The sequence below is a fragment of the Acipenser ruthenus genome, chromosome 7, assembly GCF_902713425.1.
Source record: "Acipenser ruthenus chromosome 7, fAciRut3.2 maternal haplotype, whole genome shotgun sequence".
NCBI lineage: Eukaryota > Metazoa > Chordata > Actinopteri > Acipenseriformes > Acipenseridae > Acipenser > Acipenser ruthenus.
Window position 1 is genome coordinate 67377320 of NC_081195.1, and position 19062 is coordinate 67396381.

The 19062-nt window shown below is 42.2% G+C and overlaps 1 protein-coding gene across 2 annotated transcripts in view; it reads left to right on the forward strand.

Moving 5' to 3' along the window:
• The window catches only part of LOC117415193 (high mobility group protein HMGI-C), a 73353-nt gene that overhangs the window by 5189 nt on the left and 49102 nt on the right, over positions 1–19062 (forward strand). Inside the window, exons 3-4 of one of the 2 annotated variants that reach the window (XM_059027690.1) lie at positions 489–572; positions 8438–8488. In XM_059027690.1, the coding sequence (XP_058883673.1) occupies positions 489–572; positions 8438–8488 (135 nt within the window). The remainder of the gene's footprint in view (positions 1–488; positions 573–8437; positions 8489–19062) is intronic. The other variant, XM_034025219.3, reaches the window with a different exon arrangement.

A 19062-nucleotide genomic window follows, 5' to 3' on the forward strand; every position in this document is an offset into this window, starting at 1 on the left:
TAAAACATCAACTAAATCTGCATTTACAAAGATACAACCTCAATTATGCTGTTGTCTCGTACAAAACTAACACGAAACAGAGTTGTTGTAGGTTAACCACAGAGCTTGATTATTGTGCTGCATACTATAGTGCTTAACATGGCATCTCTGTCATACACACACCCCTCACTCACTTACAGCATCACGCATCCCGGCAACAGCAAGCACGACACAACACTCCACTACACCAGGCAACATGTAACCCAGCAACCACAACAGCATTGATCGCATTGCAAACACAACAGTCACAACGGTATGCACAGTACCAACAGAACATAACATACGCCTATGGAGATTACCCACACCTGTTTTGCTCCCAGTTTGTGGACTGTGGTATTGCTTGGCATGTCGAAAAAAAAGGGGGTCTGATCAGTATTTCAGATCTGGCCAAGCTGGTACAGTTTGTTAGAAACGCTGAAATTGTAAAAGCTTCTCTTCGAATTCCTCAGGAAGCTAATGACGCTTCTTTGAAAATGGCTGCCTATATGGATGATTCGAGATCAAGCATTGTTTTGGTTCGTCTTTTCTCAGCAGTAAGTCACGTTGCTGTTTGTGTATTCGGGCAGTGACGTTTTTGTTCGTCTTTTTTCGACAGTCAGTCACGTTGCTGCTTGTGTATTTCGGCAGTGACGTGTTTTGTTGATTTTAATATACGCATCACTATACTGTACTCGAATTTAAAACGCAGGCTATTTTTGAGAAGCAAAAAATGGTTCAAAAAGTAAATTTGAAGGAATATGGTAAGTACAATGTCCCCTTCAGTCACTGCGTCTATAATTGTACCATGTTCATTTTCCTATCTATGTATCTATTTTATAATACATATATATTTTTTTTCAAAGTTGTGACAGGGCAACTTCTCAAACTCCATAGACTTCACACAAACAAACTGTTTAAAAAAAAATTATAATTGTGATCAAAGGGGATATTATCAAAGTAAGTTTCAGTAGCCATTGTTCAATTGTGTAATAAAACATGTAATAAAACAGTACCAAAAAAGTGTTTAAATGCATTTAAGTGCTATTCCTAAACTCTCAGTGTGTTAATTAAACTAATTAGTGTCAATGAAGTAATCTGTCAAGTGTATCTGTAAAGACCCATGCAAATATAGTGAGCAGCAAGAAAGGGTGAGAGGGGAAGCATTGGGTTTGAACTATATCTAACTACGATAACAGATGGAACTTTATTCTCAGTTCTTACTGATTTGAAACTAAAAGTTTCCAGGTTTTACCAAAGCTGTACCGATTTTCATCCAAGATTTGTCCTACTCACCCCAAATTTGTCCTAGTTTTTGTGTAATATGGGACCGTCTGTTTAACATACTGTAAGTAGGTACTGATAGAGGTAAACTTCACCAGCTTTACATGGTTTGCATTCACAAAGAAAATAAGCTGCTTTCTGACTGTCCCCCGGTATTCACAAAGAAAATAAGCTGCTTTCTGACTGTCCCCCGGTATTCACAAAGAAAATAAGCTGCTTTCTGACTGTCCCCCGGTATTCACAAAGAAAAGAAGCTGCTTTCTGACTGTCCCCCGGTATTCACAAAGAAAAGAAGCTGCTTTCTGACTGTCCCCCGGTATTCACAAAGAAAAGAAGCTGCTTTCTGACTGTCCCCCGGTATTCACAAAGAAAAGAAGCTGCCTTCTGACTGTCCCCCAGTATTCACAAAGAAAAGAAGCTGCTTTCTGACTGTCCCCCAGTATTCACAATGAAAAGAAGCTGCTTTCTGACTGTCCCCGGTATTCACAAAGAAAAGAAGCTGCTTTCTGACTGTCCCCGGTATTCACAAAGAAAAGAAGCTGCTTTCTGACTGTCCCCCGGTATTCACAAAGAAAAGAAGCTGCTTTCTGACTGTCCCCCAGTATTCACAAAGAAAAGAAGCTGCTTTCTGACTGTCTCCCAGTATTCACAAAGAAAAGAAGCTGCCTTCTGACTGTCCCCCGGTATTCACAAAGAAAAGAAGCTGCTTTCTGACTGTCTCCCGGTATTCACAAAGAAAAGAAGCTGCTTTCTGACTGTCCCCCAGTATTCACAAAGAAAAGAAGCTGCTTTCTGACTGTCCCCCAGTATTCACAAAGAAAAGAAGCTGCTTTCTGACTGTCCCCCGGTATTCACAAAGAAAAGAAGCTGCTTTCTGACTGTCCCCGGTATTCACAAAGAAAAGAAGCTGCTTTCTGACTGTCCCCCAGTATTCACAAAGAAAAGAAGCTGCTTTCTGACTGTCCCCCGGTATTCACAAAGAAAAGAAGCTGCTTTCTGACTGTCTCCCGGTATTCACGAAGAAAAGAAGCTGCTTTCTGACTGTCCCCCAGTATTCACAAAGAAAAGAAGCTGCTTTCTGACTGTCCCCCAGTATTCACAAAGAAAAGAAGCTGCTTTCTGACTGTCCACCAGTATTCACAAAGAAAAGAAGCTGCTTTCTGACTGTCCCCCGGTATTCACAAAGAAAAGAAGCTGCTTTCTGACTGTCCCCGGTATTCACAAAGAAAAGAAGCTGCTTTCTGACTGTCCCCCAGTATTCACAAAGAAAAGAAGCTGCTTTCTGACTGTCCCCCAGTATTCACAAAGAAAAGAAGCTGCTTTCTGACTGTCTCCCAGTATTCACAAAGAAAAGAAGCTGCCTTCTGACTGTCCCCCAGTATTCACAAAGAAAAGAAGCTGCTTTCTGACTGTCCCCTGGTATTCACAAAGAAAAGAAGCTGCTTTCTGACTGTCCCCCAGTATTCACAAAGAAAAGAAGCTGCTTTCTGACTGTCCCCCAGTATTCACAAAGAAAAGAAGCTGCTTTCTGACTGTCCCCCAGTATTCACAAAGAAAAGAAGCTGCTTTCTGACTGTCCCCCAGTATTCACAAAGAAAAGAAGCTGCTTTCTGACTGTCTCCCGGTATTCACAAAGAAAAGAAGCTGCTTTCTGACTGTCCCCAGTATTCACAAAGAAAAGAAGCTGCTTTCTGACTGTCTCCCGGTATTCACAAAGAAAAGAAGCTGCTTTCTGACTGTCCCCCAGTATTCACAAAGAAAAGAAGCTGCTTTCTGACTGTCCCCTGGTATTCACAAAGAAAAGAAGCTGCTTTCTGACTGTCCCCTAGTATTCACAAAGAAAAGAAGCTGCTTTCTGACTGTCCCCCAGTATTCACAAAGAAAAGAAGCTGCTTTCTGACTGTCCCCCAGTATTCACAAAGAAAAGAAGCTGCTTTCTGACTGTCCCCGGTATTCACAAAGAAAAGAAGCTGCTTTCTGACTGTCTCCCGGTATTCACAAAGAAAAGAAGCTGCTTTCTGACTGTCCCCGGTATTCACAAAGAAAAGAAGCTGCTTTCTGACTGTCCCCCGGTATTCACAAAGAAAAGAAGCTGCTTTCTGACTGTCCCCCAGTATTCACAAAGAAAAGAAGCTGCTTTCTGACTGTCCCCCAGTATTCACAAAGAAAAGAAGCTGCTTTCTGACTGTCCCCCAGTATTCACAAAGAAAAGAAGCTGCTTTCTGACTGTCCCCCGGTATTCACAAAGAAAAGAAGCTGCTTTCTGACTGTCCCCCAGTATTCACAAAGAAAAGAAGCTGCTTTCTGACTGTCCCCCAGTATTCACAAAGAAAAGAAGCTGCTTTCTGACTGTCCCCCAGTATTCACAAAGAAAAGAAGCTGCTTTCTGACTGTCCCCCAGTATTCACAAAGAAAAGAAGCTGCTTTCTGACTGTCCCCCAGTATTCACAAAGAAAAGAAGCTGCTTTCTGACTGTCCCCGGTATTCACAAAGAAAAGAAGCTGCTTTCTGACTGTCTCCCAGTATTCACAAAGAAAAGAAGCTGCTTTCTGACTGTCCCCGGTATTCACAAAGAAAAGAAGCTGCTTTCTGACTGTCCCCTGGTATTCACAAAGAAAAGAAGCTGCTGACTGTCCCCGGTATTCACAAAGAAAAGAAGCTGCTTTCTGACTGTCTCCCAGTATTCACAAAGAAAAGAAGCTGCTTTCTGACTGTCCCCGGTATTCACAAAGAAAAGAAGCTGCTTTCTGACTGTCCCCGGTATTCACAAAGAAAAGAAGCTGCTTTCTGACTGTCCCCCGGTATTCACAAAGAAAAGAAGCTGCTTTCTGACTGTCCCCCAGTATTCACAAAGAAAAGAAGCTGCTTTCTGACTGTCCCCCGGTATTCACAAAGAAAAGAAGCTGCTTTCTGACTGTCTCCCGGTATTCACAAAGAAAAGAAGCTGCTTTCTGACTGTCTCCCGGTATTCACAAAGAAAAGAAGCTGCTTTCTGACTGTCCCCCGGTATTCACAATGAAAAGAAGCTGCTTTCTGACTGTCTCCCAGTATTCACAAAGAAAAGAAGCTGCTTTCTGACTGTCCCCCGGTATTCACAATGAAAAGAAGCTGCTTTCTGACTGTCCCCTGGTATTCACAAAGAAAAGAAGCTGCTTTCTGACTGTCCCCCGGTATTCCTCCCAGTATTTACCTGGGAAATGTATTCCTTTCAATGATTTTCACCAGGTTTAATTTTTTTTTAATTAAACACTGTTACATTCCCAGAAAAATGACATAGAAATATAAAAAGAAGTGAACTAGACAAACACAATAAAGGGCAGTACAGAGTCACGCTATCTTGTTTCAGTCTACTAATCAGTAAAATACAGTAAACACTGCTTACTTTAGGAAACATAAGCAACGTTTATTTTTTATTTTTGTTCCAACCATGCCCTCAATTATTGAAAAGACCCATTTACACTCCTGACTAGGTCCTAATGCATTAGACTAAATCTTCCACTTCACGAGTGAAGTTGCTTACCCTTGGTATCCCCTTCGGTCACACATTTGTTATTGAATTGTTTGGAAATTTCAATACAGTTTGTGTGAAGTCTATGGAGTTTGAGAAGTTGACCTGCCAAAACTTTGAAAAAAAAACCCCAAAACATCTGTGCATTAAAACCAGATAGATAGGAAACTTAACACCATACCATTGTGCACACAGTGACTGAAGGAGCTATAGCTGCAGCTGCAAAAGCTACCTGCAAAACAAAAGCTGCAAACCCTGTTATACTGTAGAATGACATTCCCGGGTGCACAAAGGTTGAACCTTGAAGCCTACGTTGCATGTATTTGCCCCCTGTCTGTCCTCTTCACTGTTCAAAGCAGATTTCTGTTCTCAGCTGGGGCTCACAGAAACCTTCATTTTCTAAAGTCATAAACGATGTGTAAAGGGCGTCTTTAGTTTTACTGGTCACACTTTATAACTACCGGGAATTAACAGGACTTTATTACGAGTAAATTAATAAGGTAATTAAATGTAATTGTATCCATTTCATGGTACCGCAACCATGAATCCAAATAGAAAAAAAACAAGAGCTGGATCTTACCTGTGAAAAGTAATATCTGTGTAATGTCACTGAACTGCTAACATATTAAATACATATTTTGAACATAAGCAATTTGTTTCGAAGTGCTTTCAGGATAAGGTCCATTTTATTTGTATTTTTGTTTTTATAAATATGTTTTTTTAAGAGTTTTTGAAAACTTCTCTAAAGCTTTTCTCTATCTCTAACTCCTATTTAAAAAAAAGTCAGGAACATTTGAATAAATACCAAGCCTTATTAGTTTATAAAGAAATAAATAAAAACAGGCTTAAAAAAAGGGTTTGTGGAAAGGAACGTCAGTAATGCATCAGAATGTGTTATTTGTAAGCTTAATGGAAGTTTAAATAGGCTTATTTCTACAGCCCCACTATCCGTGATGCCCATGAAATGAAGTCTTGTATTAAAACTTATATATTAAACTTCTTGTCATTATGGGACCTTGCCTCCTTCAAAGGCAAAGCCACACAAGGTAGTGCGGAGCTGTTGAGCTCAGCCATGCTGGAAGTGTTGGTATGTTCACACAATGGTGTGTGGCCCAGTGCTTCATGAAGCCAGCTCTTTGGAATGCACTAAAGTCTTCACAACATATAAGATAAACGGGAGCCTTACTAGAACCAGCCGAGCAGACATGCTAAAGGTACTCATGATTCATTGATTGGGTGTTTGCTTGCAGACCATTACACCTCCCAATTAAAAATATATTATCTAAACTAAAGACTAAAGCCAGAAATAGCCTGGCCAAGACCTGGGGCTTTGTTTTGTCACAATGTGTAAACAGCGCTAAATCAGGGGAGACAGAAGTGTGGCCTGGGATCCGCTCTGTGGTTGCATGCTCACAATTCCTCAGTGCATGGTGTGCTGTGTTTTTTTTTTGTAAGGGCTCTAGCAAACTGTCCTTGGGGCATTTGAAAACAAACTGTGCTTGTTAGGAAATTGGTAATGTGAAACTTGACAATGCGCACAGAACTTAGGAAAAGGCAATGAAGACAGCGAGAACACTCACGATCCACCTTTTTCTTTTTCTTTTTGGAAGCAAATGTATATGCAAATGCTTAGTTGAATGATTTCATTAACAACAGTAAGGAAGAGTATCATAAATATTAGACTAGATTTTATTCATAAAAAACACTCTAAAAGACGCTTCTTTTAACAGCTAATGGGCTTTGTGAACGGGGCCCAGTGTTACAGGTAATGGATTTAATGGTGTGCTATTGCTTTGCGAACACTGACCCCTTATTGTACAAGCCTTTAAAGCTAAACCCCCTTGGACTGAGGCTAGAGAGAGAGTACCTGCAGTAAACTCAGCACAGCAGCAGCCCAGGTTCCCTGTGTACACTTTTCCACATGAGCCATCAATGACTTCAGCTGACCAATACCTTTGACTCATTTTATCTTGACGTCTATCTGGTTTATTTTGCTGGGCGGATAGAGTTTAGCCGATTCGGATTTGGTTACGTTTAGGATTCTGCCTGACAATAGTTTGATGCCTGAGGAACACTTTATATCCATTAAATTATTTAAACACGTCTTGTCTTGTTAATTGTCTTCAACTGTGCAGCTTTTAGTTTCTGCTCGGCATTACATAAGTTGTGTCAGCCTGGCTGTCCAGGTGACCTGCCTGTCCTATTGTTAATTGTTAACTATTAGAAAACTGGAAATCGTGTGATGCACAAATCCAATAAAAAAACAAAGCACAAACACACACACACAAGCACACGCGCATGCACGCACACACACACACACACACACACACACACACAAGCACACGCGCTTGCACACGCACACATACACACGATAAATAATAACCACCCTGGACTGGTACTCGAGTTCGATCATGTTTGTGCACTTGTTTCCCTGGCTGGTGGTGAAACACATTGATCGCTTGCAACAAGTTAGCTGCTAACAAGATGCTACAAGCGAACACAAGTGGCTGCATCTTGTTAAAGTTGATGGAACCAATTAGCGGATTTAGCCCTCCTTGTTGTCAAGGCGCTCACTGTATATATTCCTGTTCATATTTAACTGCGAGATAAAGGGATACTTTACAGCCACCTACACATTCCTAATATTTAATTTCTTGCCCGTTCAAAAGAAAATGATGTGCGTTCTCTAGCTCTTTTGTTGTTACTGTTTAGATCCTAATTTACCAGGCTTACTAACTAATTTCCTGTTTCAGTGAGGCATTGGTTTTAGAAATGACAGCTCGGTGTGCAGCTGTGGTGTCTGTGAGGTATTGGTTTTAGAAATGACAGCTCAGGGTGTGCAGCTGTAGTGTCTGTGAGGTATTGGTTTTAGAAATGACAGCTCAGGATGTGCAGCTGTAGTGTCTGTGAGGTATTGGTTTTAGAAATGACAGCTCAGGGTGTGCAGCTGTAGTGTCTGTGAGGTATTGGTTTTAGAAATGACAGCTCAGGGTGTGCAGCTGTAGTGTCTGTGAGGTATTGGTTTTAGAAATGACAGCTCAGGGTTTGCAGCTGTAGTGTCTGCCCCCTCTTCGACGAAAGCAGCAGTCATTCCCGTTTGACAACTAAATGCTAAGGGCCATGTTTTCAAAGCGTTTGCTCCAGTCTTTAATGCTCCTATTTTGTGATAGAGGTAAAACCCCTGTTCATTTTACAAAACTAGAACCAAACAAGTAAGTAATGTGCTCCAAACTCTCTTAAGCACTCATTTTGTATCATTTACATGTCTTTTATAGTTTAAAACTAGGGGTTTATTAAAGAAAAATATATTTTATCTTAAAATATGTCCCTAATGAAAGATGGTAATACAGATAACGACGGCTGCAGAGGGTATTAGTGCTATTATAAAACAAACAGGTTTTTATATGTATTAAGACATTTTCTAGACGAGATTGTTTAGGCGGCTTGAAAATGATGACACTGTAAGCAGGTTTCAGGTTTCTTTTAGGTAAAGGAATGTGTTTTAAGAACATTAGGGAATGCCCGAATCACTTTCATACATCATATATATACATGCTACCTTCTTTGCAGAAGTCAAGGTCTTTTGTTGCTATTAGAATGGTTATAATTAAAAATGTGTCATTTTTTCAGAAAGCAGAGGCCACAGGAGAAAAGAGACCCAGAGGCAGACCCAGGAAATGGGTAAGTACCGAAGATTTTTTTCACTCTCCTACAGCCTGACAGGGAGTTTTTTCCTTCCCTAGCGGAATTTCGTTGTGCTTTTTTTGTTTTTTTAAGGACAGGTGAAAAGGATTTCATGAACTGCAAACTTGACTTTTAAATGGGCTTTTTAAACAACCCTTAACAGTTTTATGAACAGAGCCCATGATTTGACACTGCTAGTTGGTGGTATTATATCCAGAATATGATACCCAGTTATGACAATTTCTGAATTCTCGTCTCTTTAAAGGGAATTTTACAGGCAGTCATCTTGACTGGGTTTCAAGAGGTTCTTGTATCACAGGAGAGGGATTGCGAGTAGTTTTAGCAGAGTGAGATTTAGATATGGAAGAAGATAGCTCACTTTGTTGACAGTTTAGAGCTCAATTGGTAACAAACATCTTTATGATATACTGCAAATACTAAACATTTAAAAATGTAGTTGTCAAAAAATGTTTTTTTTCATGAGTGTATTCTTCCATAACTATAAAGAATGCACAATTCCATCATGTACAGTTTGGGGAGAGAGGACCAGGAAGCGACTCAAACTCTGCTAAATTATTTCTGTTATAATAAGAGACACCCTACACACGATGTATAAACTTATTATAAATCCCCAGACGAAGGTGGTGCTCAGGAACTGCTTTCAAAGACAATGAAAGTGTGCCGTTGCTCAATGCATGGGGTGACGTCTGTACACAGCACTGGATTGCTGACAGATCCTTAACAGTGATTGGTTGATTTCTCGTACATTCTTTGCTTATACTTACCTATGATATTCCATTTTTAAAAGCCCAAGTCAGCCAGAACAAATATCTACACCTCCTGTCCCATACTGAGCCAGGAGTTAGTTCTGCTTCTTTCCTTTATACTCTGTTTGTTTACTCAGAACACACTCCTTTTAAATGTTTGCCAGGAGACAATACTAATGCACGTGTTAACAACATGACAATAACCCTGTACTCTTCCTACAGAGCACAGGAACATAGATCTAAATAACACGATTGATAGCCGGAGTGGTGAATGTTTATATGTTCATATCAGACATGCTTGACTGATACACCCAGGTGAAAATGCAAACAGAGCCACAGTTCAAGTGGCGTCAGCAAAGCTGAGTGATTTATGTTTGTTTGTAGCTGTAGTCTACATTAGCACACATTGGCAATGTGACTTTTAGGCTGAAAGCAAACTTCTGCTGTTTCTAACTTTTCAAACAACGTCATGTATGCAGAGTTAGCGTGCATGCGTTAAAACTGCATTAGCCAAGGAGGACAAACGTTTTTGCTGTGCCCTAAAAACTGGAAGTCACAAGAGGAGTTCAGTTTCAGCAGAGGTTTCAGCTTGCTGGAATTTGAACCCAGATCGAAACTTGTAACGCTTACCACAAGTTTATCGAGGTCTGGAAGGATTTGAGTTAGTCACATGTCTTCATTTTCAGCCTTAAGCTTCAGATAAGGACAGGTAATTTAATATCTTTAGATGGTCTCACCCTTGTGGAATATTCTCGTTCTGTTCTGCAGCTCGACTTGTGTGATTTATAAGGGCAGCCCCCTAGAAAAGTTTATCACAGTAAATTTGCACAGTAATTTAACCTTGCCATCGTTTACCAGGTTTTTAAGCATACCTCTCTGTGCTTTGCAATGCACACCTATACTTCCCCATGCTTCCACTATGCTTTGTCACACTTTGCCATGCTTGTACTGCAGTCAACTTTCATAAGGAGCGGCTTGACGTTGCGTCTTGTTTGTAACAAGACTTTTATCGTTTTTGTTAAGGCCGGAATGATTACCTTATCAGAGGCCAAGCACAGGTCTTGCAGGCACCTGACTATCCAAACAGCTTCATTATGTGATGGTAGGAAAAGCCCAATAGCAGACAGTGAGAATACTGCAGAAAGCCTCTAATCACAAGATTTTGCTTGATAAAAGCCCAATTCATAAATGTGCCATTTGTTCAAGAAACTTTTTTTTTCTGCGTTCAAAGTGATGCTGACTGCAGATCCTTTTATCAGTCCATGCCTGTGTCAGAGACTGTTGACAGAGTGTCATTTCCTTGTTTACAATAGGCTGAAACTGTCAGTCACTATGTTTGCCTCCTTTGTCACTGTGCGCTCTGTTTGTCAGGCTTTAGTGTTCCCCTGATTCCTCTGTGCTAAAGTGACCTTTGCATTGTATGGGATCAGTTCAGCAGTCTACAGATGGGATGAAGCAGCACTGCAGCTCAAGCTGGCTGTCTTCATTGTTCAGCCCCAGTCTCTGAACTGCTGACACATATTCATTGGAAAGGCATACAGTTTGAGAAGGTTCAGTTTTAAAAAAAAGCGGGGGGTGGGGGGCATTCGCAAAACCTCAGGACTGTTTTAAGGATCTTTTTTATTCAAGACTGTTTGGATTAAGCCTGTTTTGATTAATTAAATGGAAGTTTGCATTTCATGAACCCCTTAGGATTGGACGTTTATACTCATTTTTCATAGCACTATTTAACCTTATAGAAGGCGTATTATCACCTATCAAAAAACAGTCTTCAAAAACATTCCTTAAAGCTCTTTAAAGTTTTGTGAAAAGGGCCTTTCCAGGGCAGAAGCCCTGCTGTTGTAAAGAGTGTGTGTGGGAATGTTGGTGCTAATTGGGGAGTGGGCACATGTATATAAGGAAGGAGAACATGTGCAGCAACGCTTGAACAATAACTTCATTGTTGACGCTACCTGCTACATATGGTGTTAGAGGTGGCTTAACATCAAGGAAGAGAGAGTCAGGAAAAGCTGTTTTGCAAGCGCTGTTGCACACTTTTAATACACAGTAAAATACAAGGGTCAAAACAAAAGAGTTACACAAAACAATACTAAACCAATTCTACTATTCAGGCTGGGCATTGGCCTTGACTGAATAGTTTCCAAAACACAGTACAAGCACACTCCCCAACACCCCTCTGTAACACCTTACACAGTACAAGCACACTCCCCAGCACCCCTCTGTAACACCTTACACAGTACAAGCACACTCCCCAACACCCCTCTGTAACACCTTACACAGTACAAGCACACTCCCCAGCACCCCTCTGTAACACCTTACACAGTACAAGCACACTCCCCAACACCCCTCTGTAACACCTTACACAGTACAAGCACACTCCCCAGCACCCCTCTGTAACACCTTACACAGTACAAGCACACTACCCAGCACCCCTCTGTAACACCTTACACAGTACAAGCACACTCCCCAGCACCCCTCTGTAACACCTTACACAGTACAAGCACACTCCCCAGCACCCCTCTGTAACACCTTACACAGTACAAGCACACTCCCCAGCACCCCTCTGTAACACCTTACACAGTACAAGCACACTCCCCAGCACCCCTCTGTAACACCTTACACAGTACAAGCACACTCCCCAACACCCCTCTGTAACACCTTACACAGTACAAGCACACTCCCCAGCACCCCTCTGTAACACCTTACACAGTACAAGCACACTACCCAGCACCCCTCTGTAACACCTTACACAGTACAAGCACACTCCCCAGCACCCCTCTGTAACACCTTACACAGTACAAGCACACTCCCCAACACCCCTCTGTAACACCTTACACAGTACAAGCACACTCCCCAGCACCCCTCTGTAACACCTTACACAGTACAAGCACACTCCCCAACACCCCTCCCTAACACCTTACACAGTACAAGCACACTCCCCAGCACCCCTCTGTAACACCTTACACAGTACAAGCACACTACCCAGCACCCCTCTGTAACACCTTACACAGTACAAGCACACTCACCAACACCCCTCTGTAACACCTTACACAGTACAAGCACACTCCCCAGCACCCCTCTGTAACACCTTACACAGTACAAGCACACTCCCCAACACCCCTCTGTAACACCTTACACAGTACAAGCACACTCCCCAGCACCCCTCTGTAACACCTTACACAGTACAAGCACACTCCCCAACACCCCTCTGTAACACCTTACACAGTACAAGCACACTCCCCAGCACCCCTCTGTAACACCTTACACAGTACAAGCACACTACCCAGCACCCCTCTGTAACACCTTACACAGTACAAGCACACTCCCCAGCACCCCTCTGTAACACCTTACACAGTACAAGCACACTCACCAACACCCCTCTGTAACACCTTACACAGTACAAGCACACTCCCCAGCACCCCTCTGTAACACCTTACACAGTACAAGCACACTCCCCAACACCCCTCTGTAACACCTTACACAGACAAAGGGTTTCCCCTTCCATATATACATGTGGCCACTGCTCATTTAGCACTCAATAACCTAACTGGTGAAATGGCCACACCTGTGATTGTTGGCAGGGACAGATGTAACCCCATCCCTGCCAACCTTACATTCCCACTACAGCAGCAGGGCTTCTGCCCAGGCCTATTGAGAATAATTGAACAGAATGATCTAGACCTTTTAACTGTTGCATATGGATTCTTTGTGGTCGGTGCTAATGCAGTGTTTCCCCAGTATTAGGTGTGAACAGTGGAATTACTTATCTTGAGGACTAGGGCAACAGATTGTCTGGCAGAAAAATGAGATAGTGTTTTTGTGAAACTTGTCTCATACATTTCAGTGGCTGGTTACAAAATGAATTCATTAAGTGATTTTACTAACACTGTACCTTGGAGGATGTTGTTATACGCAAGACTGCTCCTACAGCTTAAACTGATAGAACACTGCATCAACACTTGGGACAAATGCCAATGCCTGATATGCCAGAAACAGAATAAGAATGTGGATTGAGACAGAGCACAATCAACAGTGTTTTGGTGACCATAAGGACAGTGTAGTTCAAAAATCATGCTTGGTAGTTCTGAATTATGGGAACCTCATTGTGTTCCGAAGAGTAACTAACTTACTCCACGGTAAAATGTAGACGCAGTTCTGCATTCCACAGCTTGTTTGGAAACCTGTGTTTTCTGAGCAAACTGCAACAGTGCAACAGGTAGCAGGTGAACTTTTGGACTCTGAATGAACTGATAAAGCAGTTAAAATTTATTGCAAGAATTTCTTTGTACTTTTGCCGCACCAGTTCAACTTCTTTTGACAATCAGCCCCAGAAACAGGCTAAAGCCAGGTATTACCACATGGTACATAGGTCAGAGCTCTAGGCTTTCTTTAAAACAAGCTAGTCACTGAATGAAACCGCTCACACACACATACACACACACACACACGCGCGTGCACATACACACACACACACAGATGCGCACACACACGCACACACACACATGCACACACACGCACGCACTCACACACACACACCCCTTAAATCCTAGCATCTTTCTAAAGTCTAATCAATTTACTTATTTCTAAATAAATGTATTCCTACATACATGTGTGCTGCAGTGGTTCATTCCATTGGTATGGAGTGGGTGGATGATTGGTTTCACAATGAGTGTAAATAGGTGAAGTTCACTACCTGGGAAGCAGCCACTGTTCCAAGCCGAAGCCTAAGCTGTGCACAGTGCCAGCAATGCCTTCCAGCTAAAAGGAAACTTACATTTTAAAAGCTATTTTTCTACTTTTGAAGTAAGAACATAAGAACATAAAAAAGTTTACAAACGAGAGGAGGCCATTCAGCCCATCTTGCTCGTTTGGTTGTTAGTAGCTTATTGATCCCAGAATCTCAACAAGCAGCTCCTTGAAGGATCCCAGGGTGTCAGCTTCAACAACATTACTGGGGAGTTGGTTCCAGACCCTCACAATTCTCTGTGTAAAAAAGTGCCTCCTATTTATCTAATCTCCATTTGTGACCCCTGGTCCTTGTTTCTTTTTTCAGGTCAAAAAAGTCCCCTGGGTCGACATTGTATAAATGTATACATGGACAAAGGGGTTATTAGGAGGGTGGGCATTACATTGTCATGTATCGTTTATAATTTCTGATGAGCAATTTTTTCCTGCCAGAGTTCCTTTCAGTTTGAAAGCTTGCACTGGTGTTAACGAGCGCGTGTTTCCTGTAATAACCGGGCGGTGAGCCTATTGAAACAATTGATCACCAGATATTATAAGTGTTTTTATACAAATTATGAAATTATATGTATTATATGATTCTTATCACATGTTATAACATGGCAACATACTGTTCAGTGCAATAACCGTGTTTAACAGACCCCTGAATTAAAGTATTACCAAAAAGATAATATTTTGATTTTCCTGGCGAGAGAAAAAAAAAAAAACGCTAAAGGGAGTCATTTACATAAAGGGAGCAGTCACTGCACTTTTAGAAATACTAAAATGAACATTTCGACTATAAGTCACGTCTTGAAGACGTTTGTCACTGAATTTGCAACTTTTTTTTAGTGTTTCCAAATGTAACGATTCTGGGTTGTATGTTCTGTGGCTACCAAGAACAGGAGCGGTTGATTTGCTGTAAGGTACCCCTGCGGTTGTCAGTACAATGAACAGACATTTCTTAACATTCTTTCTGTTTTGCATAAAGCAGTCTCAGAGCGTGCAGACACTTGTAGAAATGATGTCATCCTCCAAAGCTGGAGCTGCAATAGAGAAAGCGAGTTTGTTTCCACATTTGAGGTCGTCTGCAGCATTCTTCTATCTACACAATTGCCACAGTGGTGACATTGTGCACACAGAATTCAGCCAGACCTTGAGAGTGTTGCACTGTAAGCTTGTACTGCAGTGCTGTATGTAGTGTAGAGTGTTGCACTGTAAGCTTGGCAGAACATACACAGCGGAACTCCACACTGTGTGGTCCAGTGGTTAAAGAAATGGGCTTGTAAGGAGGAGGTCCCCGGTTCAAATCCCACCTCAGCCACTGACTCATTATGTGACCCTGAGCAAGTCACTGAACCTCCTTGTGCTCTGTCTTTCGGGTGAGACGTAGTTGTAAGTGACTCTGCAGCTGATGCATAGTTCACACACCCGAGTCTCTGTAAGTCGCCTTGGATAAAGGCGTCTGCTAAATAAACAAATAATAATAATAATAATAATGGTCAGTGCAGAATTCAGCCAACAAGTTGTACTGCAGCCTCCTGAAACCCTGGCCTGTAAGAAGGGACTGCCCAGTGAGAAAGTGGGATGAGAAAGTGTATTATTAGAGGCTGATTTCCTTGTTTGATGGGGAATTCCACAACAACTTCAGTAACACAATGTTCACTGGTTGGGTTTTTTTTGTTTCAGCAGTTATGATGTTTATGGCTATAATTATCTCGTGTGTACAGGGGCTTATATTGTACCGTGGACTTGTCTGAGTCTGCTTTCTGCTCCGCGGGTTGCAAGACATTGAAAACATCCTCTGTGTGCCAACTGACTCAGCCAGGAGTCATAACTGAGCTGCCTGTGAGCAGGGGAGTCCATTGAGCTCTGGAATAGGAAGTCATAATGTTTCAGATGCAGTCAGATTGAAAAAGAAAGAAGACCTCATAGAGTTGAAGTGTTTGAACAGCGAGTCACTCTTAACCAAACCCATTAGCTGCTAATCAGCAGCATCGTGACCTGTTTTCAATAGCCCTGATGCTTTTTTTTATGAATGAAAAATGAAATTCCCTTAACTTCTTAAGGTAGTACCATTCTAGCCATTTTTCCAATGTACATCACATGTTAAAGATCATTTTTAAGATGGTTATTACCTATAAGCCCATGTTAAATATATAATCTGTAAAGGTGCTGCAGGAACTGCTGCATGAATGTTTGTTCACAGAGTGACCAGAACCGCTTCAGAAGAGTAACCCTTGGAAGAATGCAGTTAAATTATCACCTGTATATTTTACTATGGAGACACTGCAGATATAAGGTCTGAATTGTAGGATCTTACAGCTACAATAAGCCAGCTCTGTTATAGCTGTAAGCAGGCACCCTCCTGGAAGTAATCACACATACTTTCTGCCACAGCCGCATGTAACATTTCAATTAATATCCTGACCAACTCGAAAACAGCTACTTCAGGGAACAACTGTGATTGCTACAGTGATTGCTACAGTCAGTAGGCTTGCTGAAGAACTGTAAGAAATATGTGTGTGTGTGTGTGTGTCTGTGTGTGCGTGCTTTCCAGTGTGAGTGTGTGCGTGTGTGCGTTCCAATTTCTGTGTGTGCGTGCGTGCGTTCCATTGTGTGTGTGTGCGTGTGTGTGGGCGTGCTTGTGTGTGTGTGTGTGTGCGTGCGTTCCAGTGTGTGTGTGCGTGCTATGTGTGTGTGTGTGTGTGTGTGCGTGTGCGTGTGTGTGTGCGTGCGTGCTGTGTGTGTGTGGGGGGGTGTGGTCTGTTCATTGCACTTTCCACGCTACCCAAGCGAATTCCCATTTCCTTTGTTAGCGGAGTGCCAGACACCGCTGCACTGACAGGAACTAAATGTAGTTTATGCAGTTGGCCAGGTGGGTGGGGGAGTTGGGGAGATGGGGACTGGTAGTTGAAAATCTGTAGCAGGGAGCTGAAAATCCAATGTGATTTATTTGAGCCATGGCAAACATGCCGTACATCACCTAGCCTGTTGGCTTTGTTGGCACCTTGTCACATTCTTGCGGGGCTGAGGAATTCATTGTTCTTGTTTGAACTGATAAGAACAAAAAGGATTTTCTGCCTGAGACCTTGGGAAATGCTGACAAGGAGAGCCAGGGCTTCACTTTCCCAAGCTTTTTGTTCTGTGTTTTTCTTTTTCCAGCTGGGAGGTGTTGAGGTTAGGTGTGTCTGGAGCCGACCCTGTTGAGAAGCAGCGTGTGTGTAGGGCTTGTACTGCGCCATATGGTGGTGCGCCTCTAGTAGTTGAAAATCACATCCAAAGCCTTTCTTTCCGATAAAAACTAACAGGTTGTTAAATACTTACTAGCTGGTGGCTGGAGTATTGGACCATATTCCAGTCGTATATCAGAAGACTTTTAGGCCAGCCAGCAACTGCGGCTCTTAAATGCTATGAGTTTCGTTATCAAGTGCTTCCTATCAGTGTTATAGGGAGTGTGCATGGGGGGGGGGGTCTCTGTGGTTAGCATTGATTATAAATAAATAAGATGTTTCTATCATGTGATGCTTACTCAATTGAATCTAGGCGGTAGGAGGAAATGGACCCCATATTGAGCTCACATGCTTCATTGCCTGCCTTGGGGAATGACACACCAGAGGAAGTGCTCAGTGTGTCATTCTTCTGTGCACGTTGGTAAAGCATTGTGAATGCTGATATTCTTCCACACGCTTCAGGAGTCTTTTCAGAAGCAACGTGCGCTGGAATACTTAGAAAGCAGGACAAATTACGAAGCCAGAAACAGCAATAAACAGTCGCACACTCATTCTGAAACAGGGAGGAAATCAGATATCAGGAAGATGTGGACAATAGAAAGTGTCTGTTAAAGTTGTCTAACCTTGATTCGTGCAAAGAGAGATGTATCACACTCTGAGAGTGTGGCAGGCATGGGCTGATGCATTGCATAACGATTTTATTACTATTTATCATGCTGAAAAATGGCTGTAAAACTATAAAACTCCAAAATTGTGCTGCACATGTGTTCAGCACAGTATCTTTTGTTTGCTGCTGTATCTTTAATTCCATGCCGTAATGAGCACACAGTTAAATGTTTTGGTGGCAGTTAAGTGCAGCTGTGTTTTTATCCAAACAAAGTGCATTTCATTTTTTATAACACTTATGCAAGCACTCTGAGCTGTATTTGCAAGTGCAGAGGACTGGATTCTCCTTGATTTTACACTAAACTATAATATGTTTACAGCCCTTTGAATCTTGGGTCTTTGAAACACAAACTGGTGAAGCAACAGGAGTCGTGGCCTTGCACACTGGTTTTAGTTTTTGATTGAAGGGAAAAGTGTCCCCTGGAATTTGCCAAACCTCCAGCCAGTGCTACACAGGGCGTTACAACTCTCGGGCTCTTCATTGTAAAAAAAAAAAGTGTTTTGTGGTTGGGATGAGTAAAGCACTACTGATTGGAGTGCAGGGTGAGTCATGTGAATTATGGAATGGCATAATTGGAAAATCCCAGCTAAGTGCAGACGGCAATGAAATCCACAGCTTTCCCTGGAAGAGAGCAGGGCCCTGTTCATTGTAGCAGCTTGCCCTTGTCATATTAACCTTGATCCATGATGTCACTGTGAACTCTGTTCATATAAACACACATGTCGCTACCATCTTCACACCCCACTTCAGCTGAAATGTTTCAAACAGTGAGTGGAACCGGGGGAATTGACAAGACAGTGAGCTGTGAACAGGACTGCCCAGTCTGGTCTGTGTGTGGAGAGAGGGCTTTCGGTTGACCTCCTTCAATTAGCTGGGTAGTCCTTAGAAAAGTCTAACGTATAAAATGTGTAATGGAGGATTTCCAGTTTTCCATACTTGCCCTATGCATAGTCACTGTACCTGTACCTAATATCGGTTTGGGCTGCCGTTCACCCTGATCACATACTCTCCAAGGTCATGAGGGATGTTAACCCATTCAGTCAATGACATTTCAGACTTGACAAACCTCTCGCCTGTCTTTTTCATCTCCGCTTTCCCTTCGTTTTGCCATTGCTGATACACCCTGATGACCGATGCCAGCGTCAGGTTTTTTTAATGCCACACCCACACGGTATTTACTGT